Source organism: Cygnus atratus, chromosome Z, assembly GCF_013377495.2.
Source record: "Cygnus atratus isolate AKBS03 ecotype Queensland, Australia chromosome Z, CAtr_DNAZoo_HiC_assembly, whole genome shotgun sequence".
Lineage (NCBI taxonomy): Eukaryota > Metazoa > Chordata > Aves > Anseriformes > Anatidae > Cygnus > Cygnus atratus.
The window spans coordinates 51639406-51657982 of NC_066396.1; the positions used below are offsets into that span (position 1 = coordinate 51639406).

An 18577-nucleotide genomic window follows, 5' to 3' on the forward strand; every position below is an offset into this window, starting at 1 on the left:
AGGAAACAGGGAGAATATCAGTTAGTTTACACATGAAGACTACTAACATGTAGAAATGATAGCCTGCAGAAACACTATCTTGCACAGCATTGGTCAAGACGTATCACATACCCCTTCAGAGCAACAGCATCCTATTTACTTTGTAGAGTTTTCACAAATCCCAGGGACAACAGTATAAGTTTCACCACCATTTTGTCTCCTACGCTAAGTATAACAACCAGTACCAAGAATGAGCAAAAACCTCAAGAAATAAATAAAGGGATCTCCATATGCTTCCTTCTTTTTCCTGTAGCTGCAGTGAGGTCTATTTCTGGCTAACAGGAAGGAATCCAGGAGATGTTTCTTCCTTTATTACTCAATCCATCCTAACAACTTATTCTATCTTCTCTCCACTCTGGGCAAGTCTTTCAATATCACATCAACCCTATCACAGCAGGCCGGCCAAATCCATACAAAGACTGGCAGCAACATCTTTCTTCCAGCTGCCCAAGTTCCTGTCTCCATCCTGTTGAATCTCAATTTTGCCTCTGCACATTCAGTTCAAGCACAAAAAGCCCTGGACCAGAAAGGAGCACAATGAACAGCAAGTTGACACCCCCACAGAGCACAACCAGTGATGGAATAAACATCTTCCTCTGTTCCACTGGCCACAAAACTTTTCTAAAAATGCTGCAGAAAAAGGCCAAAAGCCAAAAATCCATACACCATTGGAAGAGAGCTGCAGAGAACAAGGGCATCATCAGTGCCCTAGGGCCCTGTAACAGTGGGAAGTTTGTTCAGTAAACTTGGAGGTGAACAAGCCCTGCACTTGTTCTGCCAGTCCTTGCCAATCTGATGCAGGAGAAAAGTTCCCATCTGATCCCACATCTGATAATTAGTTTAATGCTGACCACAAGAAATAAGACACACCAACAAGTACCTGAGAGTTTTAACAAGCATTGGCAAGCAGTGTGGCCACTGACAGCACTTCTGGAAAGCCAAAGTCTTGGGAAAGCAGCAACTAGCTCTAGGTTAGGGAAACAAAGAACATGGCTGGGGAAGGAATGTGGCTGGGGAAGGGCTGCAAGGAAGAAGCATTAATTTTATACTTGAGATTTGGAAGGTGGGCATGCAGTACTACTCCTACAGGGCACAAAGCCAAGAAAACAGGCAGAACAGGGAGACATCCCTGTGAATCCTGACTACAAAAGCAGAGGCACCTTCTGTTCAGCAGTATGCAGACCACCATCTTGCATCCTTAACATGGATGCTACTCTTCCAATTCACCTTCCAATTAAAGACTTTATGCATTAAAGCATCGCCTAAATTTGCCCTGTAGTCACTGCTCGCAGGCTGGCTGCCCAGTCAAAAAACAGTCAAAGAAGAGGCTATCATACTTCAAAAGAGTGGGGTCCAAACTCCCTCACCTTAACAAACAAACAAATAAAATAAATAAACAAACAAACAACACAGATCCCAACCTAAAATACAACAGAAAGCCTATTCTGCTCCAAGATGAGGCTTCCAGGATTCTGACATTCCCTGGTTTTCCCTAGAAGTGGTAGCCATAAAACACTAAGACACAATAGCAATGAAACAGAAACAGCAAGAAAGGTGAAGAGTGATGCTCTTAGGGATTGTCCTTCTGCCCTGGTTGGAAGGCTAGAAAAACATACCTTATGAAGTGCTTTTTTTGCTATGCATACTTTATGAATAGAAATAAACCAGTCTGTTACAAACTAAGAAAATTATTAAAATAAATAAATAAATAAAAATAAAAAATAGGGGTAGCATGTCTAAGCATATGTAAAACATGCCTCCTACCTAAAGCAGAAGAGGGAGCTGAGTGGTTCTAGGGCTTAATGGATCACGGTAACAATCCTGTGTCACTGGCACCAGCTGAGAGAATTTTATTGAAAAGTCTCCTTGCTTCCACACAGATTTCCTCTCATTCTGGCAGTACGTGAAATTGGTTTAGCAAACCTGCTAAAGATCCTCTGCACCCCTCAAGATTTCATCTGACGAGCAGCATAGGAGACACACACCCTGATTATGTATTACATATTTTGAAAAAGTGTACAGGAATAGGAAGGGATTTACAGTTCTTAAACAACAGTCCCAGAGACACTACTTAGTCAACCCGTTTTGTACCCTACTTAGCTCCAGCAAAGCAAGCAGGTGTATTTAAATTCCAGTTTCTAGATGAGACAAAGTTCTTTTCCACTGGCAAAGGCTAAAGTTCAGAAAAAGCTGGAACAGGGCAATGGGTGTTTCACTTAGCAGTTTTTAATGCATTCACTGTTCCATTTAATTAAATGTAATGAAGATGTTGACATAGCACGCACTGGGAAATTTTAAAAAATCTTCTAACTCTGACTCTGCATGTGTTTTGTGATGTGTGCTGTTATTAATGATAGATACTGTTTGGTTTGCATAATAGTGAAAAGCGTGACTATTGAGCTTCAAGGGCAGACATGAAATGTGCTGCTTTCTACATTTCAAGAGCTGCTTACCACTAAAAAGGAATGATCTTGTGCAATGGCAGCTTGACTGAGAAGACACCGGAAGCCAAATCCAGATCTGTTTAGTTTATCACTTGCACTTAGTACTGTGTTATTCCTGCAATTCAATAGCCTTAATCAGTAAAATTAAAAAACTATTATTTTGAATTACTGCACAGAGTCGTGATACAAACAAATTTATGAGGCTCCAAGTCTGCTAGCCATATGAATATAGAGCAGTACTCTGCTCTACAATAGTTAGGCCAGAGGGTTTTGTTGTGTTGTTTTTTAAAGAGCTACTCAAAAAAAAGCAACAGTATTAGCCAGGGCAATTTAGAACAAGTATTTTACAAATTCCCAAAAAGCTTTTGCTTAAGGGTAAAGTAATAACGTGAAACCATTTATCCATCTTTTGAGTCATTTTGCTTTATGGCTTTAAGACAATTGACTACACTCCTGGATTTCTCCAGTTTATACAAGGAAGGCAGTGCGCCACCTCCACAGCTCTCAAATACAAGCAAACATGCATAACCTCGGTGCTTATACAAGCAGCGCCTCTCCACGTATGCTTTCTCCTTAGCTGATGATCACATTGCAGGTAACACTTGTTCCTCTGTATTCTTGTGTTCAGTCACACAATTTTTGTGTTTGACTTGCTTTCAACTCTTCCTTACTGAAAGTGACAGTGGTCTTTTAATATTATGACTTGAGCACGCAGACCCTGGGATTCCATTGCCCCACACTCAAGTCAACAGAGCTGACTCTGCACACTGTAGTACTGGAAACCCTTCTCTTTGACACATACTGCCACAACATGATAGTACCACCAATAAAGTCACACAATCCTTCTGGGCAGAGAGTAACATGAATTTAAGTTCTGGTTCTTAAAAGGACTGTGAAAGAACACACAAATCTTGTTAGGGAATTCACCCAATAGTTTTCCTAACAGTTTGCAACCTTTCCATACACAATTTTAATTTTTACTGTATAAGACAGCAAAACCATTAAGCCACAGTGTAACTGCTAAGTCAGTGTAAAGGGCAAATAAGTAAGAAAAATGAACAACCACACAGAAGCAAATAGTCAGAACACCACTATTTCTATTTTTGCAAGAGAAAAAATACTTGTAAATTATCAGGAGCAAAAGAACAATTTACCACAACAACAATCTTATCATTTCAAGAAGAGTTGGACACCACAAACCATTCGATGCCATTATGTTATGCAAAATAGAGAAAAGTTGCAGAGGTGACCAACACTTGTTGATCTTTTGTGTCTCTTTTTATTTGAAAAAAAAAAAAAAAAAAACTCTTTTACATCTAGCTAGATTAGGATACAATAAAAACAGGTTCCTTACATATCCAAAAATCACACAACATGCAAGTAGGGTACAAAAAACACCATTTAAAAAAAAAAAACACCAATGACTGTAAGAAAGTCTTCACTGCTGACTCACTACTGAGACGGATGCAAACACCTTCTTACACTACTGCCCTGAGAGAAGCATACAAGCATTAAAGTGGATGTTATGCTTTCTAAGGACAATGTAGTTGTCGGGGATGGCCTGCCTCAACCTTTCAGTACCTACCCTGCTTTAACTTCACTTCCGCAAAAAGTACATCAAGCACCCAAAACATATCCAGGATATACAGTTGAACACTTCAGGTACGCTTGCTGCTACCCACATAGAACTGAGTCACACAAATTCAAATATATTTGCAACTTTTAATGAATGGATCAATCTAGCAGAACAAAAGAAATGTTCTAAGAAAGGCCCCTCAGGGAACAATTTCTACAGGAAAAAAAAAAAAGCATTAGCAGAAGTTCCACCAAGCTCTTGTCCCAGAACAGTTCTATTCAGACATGCACTCTGCTATTACAATTTTGGTGCCCTTTCTCCTTTTCTTCATTTTTATAATGCTCAGCTATGGACAAGAGGAATTCTGCTACACCCTCAAATCTCCACAAACCATCCAGCTACCTTTCTTCTTCCAACTATGATATTCATCCAAAGACAAAAACAAACCTTTTCTGCAGCCATTTCAATTATACTGTCTGCTGCATGCCTACCAGGCTACAAAACAAGTCCATAACAATGTGAGGCAGCATTTTGACAGTCACTCACCCCATCCCTAATTCAATTTTGTATCCCAAGTGAATTAACTTGATCAGAGCCCATGTGTAGATTATTTATACACAGCAACACAACCAAAGTCCAACTACACATTGTACAAGCCCCTCTTCTTATTGGTTCCAACTGGACACAACAGAGCCTCTCACATAGACATGCATTTCCGATTACTGGGACAAGTCTTTTATGTAGCTTTATGTATCACCTGCAACTTGCAGGCCTAGGTCACATACAGCTTGTTTTATTCCCTTTTAAAAACCAAAAATAAATGATGTCATAAGAGCCTCTGCCATTACCTTGATCTACTGCCAACTTCCTAATGAAAAAAAAATAATTAAAGCAGGTTATTCCTTCCTCAAACAATGCTGGAAATGTTAACACTATAATTATAACACCTGTACTCATACGACTAGCTCCCCAGTGGGTGGCTTCTATTATTGTCAAAGTGACTTAACCACTAACCCTGTTTAAAGATGATCAAGCTAATTGGGACAAATTCTGCCTTGGTCTCTGGATGCAATACAAATCTAGGTAACAGAGTCAACCTCATAAGGTGTTTTTGTTAACAGATTCATCTCCTTTTATTTACTTTAGGAAGAATTTATATTAAAGATTATAAAATTATATTCTGTACTTGAATTTTTGACTTCTGCACTTAAAATTTTTAACTTCACTAATCATGACTTTGAGCTATGGAAGAAACAAAAAAGGTGTAAGTGTACCATTTTTCCCAAATTCAGATACTGTCCTTCTGTATGTCTCAACACCACTATTACTATTAAAAGATTGCTAATACACAGTAAAGACTAGGACAGCCACTAAAAATTATTCTCTACTTCTTGAAAGTCAGCAGCAGATTATTTTTTTTAGCAATTAAAAAGCAGAATACCATCACAAGATGTACTCTGCTTGTTGGATTAGCTTAAGCTAGCATTAGCAAAAATAAAAGCTCAGTTAGTAAGTCTTCATCATACTGTTCCAGACAACCCTTTTACAAAAGGCAGTCTGAGAGCAGCTGGTCAAAATCGTTTGATAAGATTCTGATTCTGACCCCAGAAGTGACTTGCTTAACCACAAAAATATTATTCACTTCTCTCTTTTTCTTCAGCTAAGTATTTCTATGCCAATTATTTTTTTCTTTAAATTCCTTTCTGCTGTTTTCTGAACTTACTTATCTTTCGCTTTATCATTTCACACTTTTTTTCAGGCAAGAAATGAAAGAAAGGAAGATGGGAGACCAGAAATGCTACAAAATGACTACTGATAGTATTCAGAACACTGCCTACCCCCCACCCCCCTTATTTTGCCAGTAAACAAAAAACAACAAAAAAAGTTTTTACCAAGAAACAAAACAAAAACAAACAAAAAAATCCACCAAGAACCCGGCAAACTTCTGGATTTTTCCCTCCTTTTCTAATACCTCTCGTGCCAGTTCCTTGAACATCTGCAGGTCTCAATCTTTTCTTTATATTCACCTACATTCTCTACCCATGTAAACGCAACTCATCTAGGAATCAAAATTTTTTTTGCCCAAAGACCAATTCTCTTGATTGAAAGGAAGTGACACCCAAAACTTGCCTCTTAAGCTACCCATTAAAAAGTCTTAACACTTTCTATGATACCACACAACATTTTTCTAGAAGTCTAGAAGTCTAGCTCTGTTCACAGCACCCTTCCTCTCCTGCTTTCTAAATATCTTGTGTACTTCCATAGCACTAGGTGATCAACAGCTTTGAAGGAAAGTGTAGGAAAGAAAACAGTTTCTCATTCTTGCAGATGCAGTCTAGTATCTGGAGGTACTGTTTCTGTCCTCTGTAGCAAGAGCAAGAATAGTAACTTTTACAATTGTTACATTTCTGCATTTTACCCTTAGTCGTATGGTTTCATTGAAGTTCTCCAACAGGACAAAGGGCCGTTTTTCAGGTGCATGGATGGAATTAGATGACTCCTTTCCCACTGGTTATCAATAGGAGTTCTCCATTTGAAAATTTTCTGCAACTTAAATCTTTCCTAAGAAGTAAAGCCAGCACTGACATATTCCAAAGTCAACTGGTGACAGGACAAGTTAATGAGGTATTCACTGGTGAAGGTCATGACCTAAAACACCATGTTTATTCTTGGTTTTGATGCAACTTCAGATTTTTATTAATAATCAAATGAAGTTGCTTTTTGGACAAACTGCCTGCTGTTTGTTTTTTTTTTTTTTTTTTTTTTTTTGTAATCAATATATTAAGTGGCACCTTAGAAAATTAAATTCTTGCTCTGAGGCACCTCTTACCATTAGAGTCCTCCACTTCTTCAGCAGGAGTGTGGTTCTTGGAGGTGTGGTGGGCGTGTGAGGCTGCAAGGTTGACCATGCGGGGTCTTGGTAGTGTCAATGCTTTCCCATGCACTTTCAAGGAGTGCTCTTTCAGCTGGCTGATTGTCATGGTGGAAAATGAGCAGGAGGAACATTTGTAGGCATGTTCACCTGGGTGAGCGAAATACAGGCAAGTCATCAGCTCACAAAAGAAACAAAATGGGGTCCCCATACTTCTCCTACTGAACTTGGAAGTAAAGTTCCCATGGACTCCTTCAGCACTAGACTGATCCCAAAGATAACAAGCTACGTGCACCTCCTTGTTGGAGCAGCCTGAAGTCTGTGGCTACAGACACCTGCTTTGGAATGAAGTATTGGTTTTGGACAACTGCAGATACTTGTAAAGTGACTGATGTCAAAAAAACAGAGACCAGACTATTAGCATGCCTGTGTTGCATGGTATGAGAAGAAAACAGATTCTGAGATGAAAATGGAGTCACTTAACTATAGCTTTCCAAACTTCTTTGGGAGCACAGCAGCTATAGAGTGAAATCACCTGTTTCTGCATGCAGCAAGTTCAGCATCATTATTAAAGAAGAAAGAAGGATACTACAAAATGATATCAAAGGTCCCTCAGAAAACCAAAGACAAACAAACAAGCGAACAAAGCAAAACAAAAAAAAATTACATTTGGGGAACGTCACATTTTTTCCTTACGAAAAATTTTCCATTAGGCAGGAATAATCTCCATAGAACTGGTAACCAAGTCAAAGTTCTTTTACAACAAGAAGTGAACATGGCAATACCAAGAACAGCGCATATCTGTAGGGCTATGTGGAAGTGTGTTATGAGAAAGCACTAAAAGAAGTGAAAGAAAAGAAGTAATGAACAGTAGTGAACTTAATTTTGAACACATTCCAAGCTACAGAGACAGCAAACAAGGGGAAACAAATCTTGAGATAAGATTTGTTTTGCATTAAGCATGGAGGCAATTGGAACACAAAGTGAAACTCTCCCAACACAAACAATGTGATAGTAACAGGTGCCAAGTTATTGTTTTGGAAGTACCACTTCCATGTACACTGGCCACATATGAGCTGTATATAAAGAGCCAAAACTCATATTGGAGTAAAATATTCATGAACAGTACAGCAGACCAAGGGCTCTGGTAATGAACAAGGCAGAAAATGTTTTCCATCTCTCAAATTTAGCAAACAAGATTCTCAAATGGCATCGTTTCCAACAGCACAAATACATGAACCAAAACAGCATGTGTAAACATGCATATTGCAGCAAGTCAGAATAAGCACACCTGAAAAAATCAGCAACCATCTTACAAAAAAAAAAAAAAAAAACTCCCAACCCTCTCTTTCTGAAAAACTATGCTAATCATGGGGACAAAACATAAACTTAAAAAGACCCTTTTGGTACATCTGAAAGAGAATAGATCACAGAATCTGAAGTGGTAAAACAAGAAATTGTCCCATTTCTTCAAATGGTATTTCTCACCTGCATATTACGTCAGAGTTATGTATTACCTTTATACAAACAGAAATAAAGCATTTTTTGGATAGCATGTACAACAAGCTGCTTAATGGAACACAATAATGTAACGCCACAAGAAACTCCCGAAGTACAAGATACCAGTGAGATACAGGTATAAACCTTCACAGTTTAAGAAATTGCTGGACAACAGTAGGCACCAACCATTAACTTATAAGCATCACAAGACATTCAAGGAAAGACAACAATTACATATTAAGAAGACTGGACACAACTAACAAATATACACACTACCCATCAACAACAGTTCTGGTAGACTTCAGCATGAAAGGATGTAGTAGCTTCTAGAGGCAGGACTATAGTTTGATTCAATATAAGACTTTGCATGTTTTCAACTGCCAGTTTTGCATTTCATAAAAATATTGTATTAATATACATACAAATAAATACATCTAAAATTTTCAGGGGGCGGGAGGGGGGAGTAATCTCGGCACTTGATATATACTTGGAGCATTACGTTTCAGATTATGTAGAATGCAAGCGGGGCAATACTCTGCCACTTCAGGATCTGGGATTTTAGTGAATTTTAAAAGACCTCTGGGACACTAGACAAATTAATAAAGGGGCACAGAAATTTCTACTTCTAAACAAACTGATAATGAGAAGATTGACAACAGAGAAAAAATGGTAACAAAAGAGGTTAAGAGAACCACTGTGTCACTGAAAAACTGTGGAGTCTAAGGAGAAGTCTTCATAGAATGTTTATTCACTATTATATATTTCTAAAGGACTGACTCAAAACACAACAAAGCAAATCTCTGACTGAAAAACATCTGAGCAATTTTCTGTGATGTGAAAATCTGGTAGAAATGGACTGAGGCAGAAAGAAACAGATCATAAGCCTTTGAAAACCCTATTACACAAGTCATTGTGCAAAACACTATCTAGGCAACCATGAAATTGTGTTCTTGTATGATGCAAAACATGGCCCTTCAAGCAGTGTCCACTAATCAAGTTCAATAGCATGAATTCATAATAAATAAATCAATAACCTACATGAAGAGGAGTGTGAAGTAAATATCAGTTGCATGCTAACTTTAGATCTAAAAATATGGCAGGTTTGAACAAGGTAACACAAAGAAGCCCAACTTCACAATAGCGTAGATAAAACATTTTATGGTTGGTGAAGATGAAGAACCATGTCATCTCTGTACAGGATGTGGGATTCTATAAACTGAAACTGCTGCATACAGTTGGATTGCCTTGGAAGTAGAGAATGCCATAGTCACATAGAACATGAGGTTGGCAACAGACAAGCTAATCCACAACACCCATCCAAGTACAGAAAAGGGTCCTTGGCACAAGCTCTGTGAAATCTGAGGAAATGGAGTACAAGAAAGACCAGCAATCCCTCCTACATTTTGTAAACAAAATGTGTCTTGGATCAAGGGTAAAAATTACCTTTATTAAAAATTATTAGACAGTTACGAATTCCTCCTATCTTTTCTCCCCATTTTCACATCTTCCTCCTCCATCCCAACTTGAATATAACATGATGTGAACAAATAATAAAGAAAGGAACATACTTCTAGACCTTTGCCATCTGTTCCAGTAGTTTCTACATGTGAGTTGGTAACAACTGATCTACTTTACAGCTTTTTAGATCAGCCAATATTATGTTACGTGTATCAGAGTGGATGTCTGGATAGTGGTTTGGGGTTCGTTTTTTTATCTGTTATCCAAAAAGATGTAACAATTGCAGACAGAACCAGCGGTTCTTGACTACAGTTTTCTGATAACCTTTCAATGCATGATGCATGACACTGCCAAGAATCCAGGGCCATGTAGTGAAGACAAGACACCTACCAGGATATTTTGAGCCTCAAGCTTTTTAACAATCACAGCTGCAATACTCTGTGGTGATGTATCCTGTATGATATATCCCCTTCCCAGTCCTTGTTCAACAGAAGCATGTTTGCATGCTCACTCGTATGGATTCTGTACTGCAATACAGAGAACTCCAAGATAAATTTCCATGTGCAATAATGGAACGATGATGTTCTTAGTCTGCTGAACACAGACTTGAATCCCAAAATTTCCAGTGTTTGGCTTTGCCATGAAAGCCAGCATAAGAATCTACCAAAACCAATATTCAATCCACAACTGTTTTCCCACTTAAAGCACAAACATAAATACAAACATAACAGAGCAAAGTTGAGACAGTGGTATAAGCTGACTGATTAGATTCTCCTGGAAACAAGCAAGAAAAAATCATTTACAAAAACGAAACCAGAAGAAAAGGAAAAATTTCTAGAAGTACTCATCACTGTTTTAAACTTTTTTATTTCTGAAAACATTATCCAAATTTCTACTGATTCCAATAGGTGCATAGGTTGGCCAATCCTGACTTGCCATTGAAATCTTACCCAAATCTGGTGACAAAACGCGTGACTCAAACCAGCATCTCTCATCAGCAACAAGAATACATGGGCCATTTCTGCTGCTGCACTGCAAAACTGAGAGAGAAAACTTACCAGCATGAGCCTTCAGTATATGGGTTTTCAGGCGGCTATTATAAGAGGACTTGAATGGGCACAACTTGCAACGGAACGGTTTATGATGTCCATGATGGGTCTGCATGTGACGATCCAGACTTTAAAAGAGAAAGGCAAAAAAGGGAAACACAAAAGAGTAAATAATTTCAACTATTCCTTCAGATGCAAGGCAAAACATTTACAGCAATAATTAAATAAGAGCCAAACCAGGCTCAATTACAATTTCTCATACAATCTCTTTAAGTTCAACAGGTCTACCTACAGATAAAGTAGAATCTAATTTGAGGAAAAGGAGCAGAGCTGACACCAATTCTGTTATGCAGAAAGCAAGCCTCTTAAATAACTTCTAGTGCAAAATTAGTATAAATTAAATTATACCTGATTTAGACTTAAAGGACCAGTTGAAAGAAACAAGAAACAGATGAAAACAGTAAAATTATCATTACAGAATGTTTTTCCTGGGAAACATTTTTGTGGAAATATGCCCCCTTTTGTCCTCTTGGGGAAAAAAAAAAAAAGGAAAAAAAAGGAAAAAAAAAAAAGGTATTTTTGACCAGCTTTAATGAGGAAGCCTTTTGGTTACAGCAGCAAAAGCAGATTAGAGATCCTGCTCTGGGGAGGGTGCCAGCAGGCTGCAGTTGATGAGTTCCAGGATTAAAAGGCAACAGAGTTTCAGGCAGAACAGAGTGGGATATGCTGCACAAAGCTCAACAAGAGAAGAAGGGGTGGCTAAGACCAGCCTCTACTTTCTTCAGGGAAACTGGAAGCTACTGACAGCTTGATAACCAGGGTGTGATCAGAATCTGCTCTCTCTCCACAGCTTCTTTTAACAGCTCAGTGAAATTTAGAAGGAAAAAAAAAAAAAAAAAGACATTTTCCAGTTTTTAACAAAAGATCAAATTCATTCTAAAGTCCTGCAGAGCTCTGCAGTTTCTATCCTGTGGCTCACAGTCAAGAGTTCACAGTCTCCAGGTGGTAGGCAAGTAGCTTGAGCTTGTGTTGTAAATATTTCCAGCACAGCCTCTTCCTTGGAAACATTAATGCTTTGTGATCTACTTTTAGTTTGAGTCTCCTTACACATGGCGATGGAACAACGAGGTAGTTAGAGAGGGCTGTAGGAGTAGTAATTTGACAGAACTGTCCCCCCACCTGCCACCTTAATTCCAGACATATTTTAGGCTTATTTCCTTGTTTTACCTAAATCATCATGTTCTGCTTTACTGAACATCAACATGGAATCAAGCGCAGGCTGTTCCAGCCCTCTCACACTATACAGATAGTCATGGGACCTTTAGTCCCACACTGACAGAGCTTAAACCAGAACATCCCTGTTTACAAGACTTAACACTAACGTCTGTGTCTTCAAAATTCTGATGGTAGCAAAAAAAAAATTAGAAATAAACTTATGTCCCTCTCAGGGCCACTTCAAAGAAATACAATTTAAAACAAATCCAGGATGAAGTTTGCAGCATGACAAACTGTACAGCTTTTCCAGGGAAATAGGAAAAGATGTCTCACTATGCAGACTGGACCCACTTCTTAGGGACATCTGCTACCTCGTTGGGGCCCCAATTAAAGATGTGAAGACAAAGCTTCCTACTCTGATGCAGCCCTCAGGTTATTATCCATTATTGATTTTTCAGGCTAGTAGCACTGAAGTTTCAAAGTCTGAGGGCAATCAAGAGAGACTTCAGGGCCTTGGGACAACTGGTTAATGGATCAGGAGCTCAAGTAGTGTTCTCCCCTGTCCCTCCGGTTGCAGGGAATGATGAGGGGTGAAACAGGAAGAATCAGCAGGTCAACACCTGGCTCTGAGCCTCGTGTCACTGGCAGGACTTTGGATCATAGGTTGTTTTACAAGACACCAGGCCTGCTGGCAACAGATGGGGGTACACTCGTCTCGAAGGGGGAACAGGATTTTTGCGCAGGAGTTACCAGAGCTCATTGAGGGAGCTTTAAAGTAGATTTGAAGGGGGAAATGGATAAAACCAGGCTCAATAGAGACAAGTCTGAGGGCAACAAACCAGTGGTTGTGGGACGGTGTGCTAGCAAGGTCTTTTGGTCTGCCATCCCAGCGAAGGTAGGGGATGGAGAGCCATGTGACAGAAAAGGCACAAGTGATATTGTTGATGGGTGAAATCACTGAAGCGCCTGAGAATGGTCACATAGTAATTAAAACCTCTTCCCCCAAAAAGGTGACAGGATCAGTAGCCCAACTGAAGTGCATCTACACCAATGAACACAACATGGGCAACAAACAGGAAGAACTGGAAGCCATTGTGCAGCAGGAAAACAGATACAGTTGCCATCACGGTAATATGGTGGGATGACTGGAGTGCTGCAAAGGATGGCTATAAACTCTTCTGATGGGATAGGCTAGAAAGGAGAATCTGTTAGGGAGCAGTTTGACTGTCTTGAGCTTCATGATGGTGACAATAGGGTTGAGTGCTTATGGGTAAAAATCAGGGAGGACAACAAGGCAGATGTCATGGTGGGATTCTATTAAAGACCACCCAACCAGGCTAAAGAGGCAGACACAATATTCTGTCAGTGGAAGTCTCACAGTTGCTAGCCCTTGTTCTCATGGTGGACTTCAACTTACCAGATGTCTGCTGGAAATACAACAGCTGAGAGGAAACTGTCTAGGAAGTTCCTGGAGTGCATGGAAGATAACTTCCTGACTCAGCTGATAAGTGAGCCAACAAGGGACGGCACCCTACTGGACATTTTACTTGTGCACAGAGAAGGACTTGAGGGTGATGTGAAGGCTGGAGGCTGTCTTGGGTATAGTGATCACAAAATAATAGTTTTCAATTCTTGGAAAAGTAAAGAAGGAGATTAGCGGAACTGCCACCCTGGACTTCCAGAGTCCAGACTTTAGCCTGCTTAGAGGAGTGGTTGATGGAGTCCCTTGTGAGGCAGTCCTGAAGGGCAAAGGAGTCCAGGAAGGCTGGACACTTAAAAAAGTAAATCTTAAAGGTGAAGGGGTTTCCCAGACCCCTGAGCTAGAAGGTAGGGATAGGGAGCAGAATGAAGCCCCCATAATCCAAGACAAAATTTTTAGCGACCTGCTACATGTCTTAGACACATACAAGTCTATGGGACCAAATGGGATCACCCGAGGGTAATAAGGGAGCTGGAGGAAGTGTTCACCCAGCCACTTTCCGTCGTTTATCAGCAGTCCTGGCTAGGCAGGGAAGTCCCAGTTGGATGGAGGAAGCAAGTATGATGCAAATCTCCAGGAAGGGCTCGAAGGAGAACCCAGTGAATGTACTGGCCTGTCAGTCTGACCACAGTGCCAACAAAGATTATGGAGCAGATCATCCTGACTGCCATCATATGGCACATACAGGATAACCAGGTGATCAGGCCTAGTCAGCATGGGTTAATGAAAGCGTGACTAACCTGATCTCATTCTATCACAAGGTGACCTGCTTAGTAGATGCGAGAAATGCTGTGGATGTTGTCTACATTGACCTCAGTAAAGCTTTTGACCCTGTTTCCCACAGCATTCTCCTGGAGAAACTGGCTGCTCATGGCTTGGACAGGCATATGCTCTGCTGAGTAAAAAACTGGCTGGGCCCAAAGAGCTGTGAATGGAGTTAAACCCAGCTGGCAGCTGGTCACAAGTGGTGTCCGCCAAGGCTCAGTACTGGGGCCAGTTCTCTTTAATATGTTTATCAGTGATCTAGACAAAGGGATCAAGTGCACCCTTTGTAAGTTCACAGATGACACCAAGTTAGGAGGGAGCATTAAACAGCTTGAGGGTAGGAAGGCTCTACAGAGGGATCTGGATAGGCTGGATCAATGGGACAATGCTAACTGTATGAGATTCAACCAAGGCCAAGTGCCCGGTCATGTATCTGGGGCACACAACCCCATCTGACACTACAGGCTGAGTGAAGAGTGGCTGGAAAGCTGGCCAGTGGAAAAGGATCTGGAGCTATCGGTTGATAGCCAGCTGAATATAAGCCAGCTCTGGTGGCCAAGGCCAACAGCATCCTGGCTTGTGTCAGAAGTAGCGTGGCCAGAAGGACTGGGTAAGTGATTGTTCCTCTGTACTTGGCATTGGTGAGGCTGCAGCTTGAATACTGCATTCAGTTTTGGGTCCCTCACTACAAGAAGGATATTGAGGTGCTGGAGCATGTCCAAAGAAGGGCAATAAAGCTGATAAAAGGTCTATAGAACAAGCCTTATGAGGAATGGCTGAGGGAACTGGGGTTATTTAGCCTAAAGAAAAGGAGGCTCAGGGAAGACCTTATCACTCTCTACAACTGCCTCAAAGGAGGCTGTAGCGATGTGGGGGTTGGTCTCTTCTCCCAAGCAACAAGCAGTAGGACAAGAGGAAATGGCCTCAGAGTTGTCAGGGAAGATTCAGGTTGGATATTAGGAAAAATTTCTTCACTGAAAGGGTTGTGAAGCATTCAAACAGGCTGCCCAGGGAAGTGGTTGAGTCACCATCCCTCGAGGCATTTAAAAGTCACGCAGATTTGGTGCTTAGGGACATGGTTTAATTGTAGACTTGACAGTGCTAGGTTAAAGGTTGGACTTGATTTTAGAGGTCTTTTCCAACCTAAATGATTCCATGAAATCTCTCAAATAGTAAGATACTGAATGCTTGCAGTGAATACTTGTAACAAACACTTAAAACATATTTTAAATAGCTGATAGGCAATGAACTTGCTGAACAATTAAAGCAGACTGTCAAAGATGTGTATAATACATATTCAAGCTATTCTAAAATACATACCTTAAGATGTTCGACATTGTAATACTTAAAACTGTATTCATGACCACATATGTTGCCAGCACAATTCTTCCAAGGGCAGGTTTTTAAGTTTTGGTAAGATTCGGGAGAACAGTGGGTCAGTTAAACACTGGTTTGGTTTCTTTCATAAACTTTATCTCTCAAGACAACAATTGCATCAGGATCAAAAATAAAAGATAAAGCAGACCACCTCAACAATAGCAACAGCACCTATTATCAAAATAGGTGGTAACTGTAGAGTTCTTCCCTGCTTTTTCACCACTTTCTGACTTACCAATCCTTCTACTTGTAGGACAAGGACTTTATCCATTTCCTAGGTAGAAAACAGAGTAACCAGAGACTAAACACAAGTCTGATTTTGGAAGCAAACCAATTTACTAGGCAAACAGCAGGCTTTGTGAGCCAAGAGGTCGGGGCGTCCCCATTGTCAGCCTCAACAAAGATGGGTGGTATATGCACAGTAGTATCCATCCTTCCCCCACCTCATGGATCTTTTCAACACGGCAGACCAAACTGTGGCATCAATTTGTCATGACACTAGTAGAAAACTTGGTTTCCAATGTAAGGAGTATAAAAACATTTTGTATTGTGCTTCTCTCCCACATACATTTAATGGCAAAACAGCAACATGTTCACCAAATTTGAGGGTGCTACTGATGGTGCTACAAAATGTCTATATTGAATGAGCATGTGAATCATCTCTTCTTCTGTTAAAATGGTAAAGAAGCAGCTCTCTCCCCAAACTAGCAAAAATGTGTCACATATGTGATACATGTCACAAAGAAAACTGTATGTCAGTCCAACATGCCAGTGAAAAATACCCCTAAGCCTCCATTTTTTGGGAAGGTTTATACATATGTATGTATGTATATGATTGTAAGAATTTTTAAAACTACCCATCTGATGGCAAACTCAACCTGTAGGAAGAAAATCATAAGAATTCTGACTGTTTTTGATGACTATAAATTTTTTACATGCTGCATGAGACAAGGAAACAACTGACGGAATCATAAGTATACCATGCTGGTGTGAAATTGAAATATTTTAGAGTGAAATTGCACACCGTGATTAAGGAAAAAAAAATCTATTTTTAAGGAATCTTATGATAGCTATTTAACATTAGATATGAAAATTCAATGATCAAGGAGTTGTAGTAGTTACAAACAGGTAGTTGTGTGCAGCAGAAGTTCATTGTGTGTTAATGATTAAAAAGAAAAATATTTTTCTCTCCTCTTCTTTACCTGTTAGGTCTCATGCATTTGACTTGGCTTCATAAATGGTAAGTTTCAACGTTTACCTACTGAAAAAAGTCATATTATTTGGATTGCATGTTTTCCCCCTACATGCAAGAAAAAGGGGCTTAAATAAATTCAAGAAGATATAAAGATGTGATGTTTTAGAAGCAGTTACAAATAATGATGGCCAAAGGTTTTGCAGCACAGAAGATACCTAAATGCTGAGAAAATGGTTGCTCAAAATCAAGTTGAGTGTGCTCTTCTTCACTGTCAACCTAAAGAACAGTAGTGCTAATCTGTGCTTCTTTTGAAAACAAAAATAAAAGCCACAACTTACTTGTGCCTGAATGCAGAGACAAAGGAGCAATACTGGCAGCTGTACTTGTCTTCCCGGGTAAACATGGCCAGAGCCAAGTGACTCCTCTCGTGAGATCGCAGACCCTGCATAGACATCAAAACCCGGTCACACTGGCTGCAGTGGTAGCCCCCAGGCCTGGTTTCATCTTCCAAGGATGCTCCAGATTCAGCTTCTGTAAATTCCACAATGCCAGGGTCTTTGGCTCCCTCAAAACCCTCCAAAGTTGTGTTTGAAGAATCTTCAGCTTCCTGCTAAAAAACACATACCCCCCCAAAGCCATCAATTCTCTCTCCCTTCTGCCCTTCAGGCTTTCCCACGTGCTCATTTTAATTCCTAGGTTTTCCACTACGTTGTTTTTCTAAATATATCCCTACACAAGCTCCATATTAATGGCTTTCTGAAAAAAAGAGCCTATTCTTGGGAGGGGAAGAGGTAATTGTATATATTGTATACATACACATTAAAGAAAATCTCTCTGCGTAATAAAATAATGAATGCAAAGAGACAAGAAACTGAATCAACTCTCTCTCAGTAGTACTTATATGAATCTTCTAGACTTGATCAGTGAAACCTTGGTATGGTATAGAGCAAGTTCACTTTAGTTTATTTTGCTCTAGCTTATAGTGTAGCTACTCTACAGACTGATAGAGTAGTCCATTTTACCACATAGATTTGCCCATCAGTGTCAAATTCACAAGAAAGAAGCAGGTGCTCTAAGATCCCAGAATCCTTAAAAACAAAAAGCAAACAGAGAAAGTCTTTTCTTATTCCCTTTCTTAACTGATCTGCCCTTTCCCTTTTCTAACCAAAGCATGTGTATTTGCAGCAACTTTAAAAACCTGTAAGAATATCTGCATCATGTTCTTTCAGCACTGAATTTCAACTTTTGTTCCCTGCTGCATAACATCTATTTATTCAAAAGATGGCATTGACCCCACATTAACTTCATGTGAGAAGCTGGGAGGAGGGGAAATGGTCTGATAGGAGGGAAACATCACAGTCTATTAGCAGTCAGGTAAGGTAAAAAAAAAAAGGCCCATGGTAGGGCAATGAAATCTCTCTGAGGTTGCATGAGTTTCCTCAAAACACACAGCTGGTGTCACAAAAGAGGCACCATAAGTAAGGGACTGAAACCTGCAGCAGGAGCACAAGGAAAAGGAATACACACCTAGCTACTGCAGCCTTATTGCACCTGCACTGCTGCTAACAATACCATGGAAATCAAAATCAGGTTGTGGAGCATGGCCT

At 39.9% G+C, this 18577-nt stretch overlaps 1 protein-coding gene across 1 annotated transcript in view; it reads right to left on the reverse strand.

Annotated features, from left to right (window-relative positions):
- ZNF462 (zinc finger protein 462) overlaps positions 1-18577 on the reverse strand; it is a 93944-nt gene that overhangs the window by 27431 nt on the left and 47936 nt on the right. The window contains exons 5-7 of the mRNA XM_035570960.1: positions 17309-17412; positions 10948-11066; positions 6890-7081 (exon numbers count right to left, since the gene is read on the reverse strand). Of these exons, the coding sequence (XP_035426853.1) occupies positions 6890-7081; positions 10948-11066; positions 17309-17412 (415 nt within the window). The remainder of the gene's footprint in view (positions 1-6889; positions 7082-10947; positions 11067-17308; positions 17413-18577) is intronic.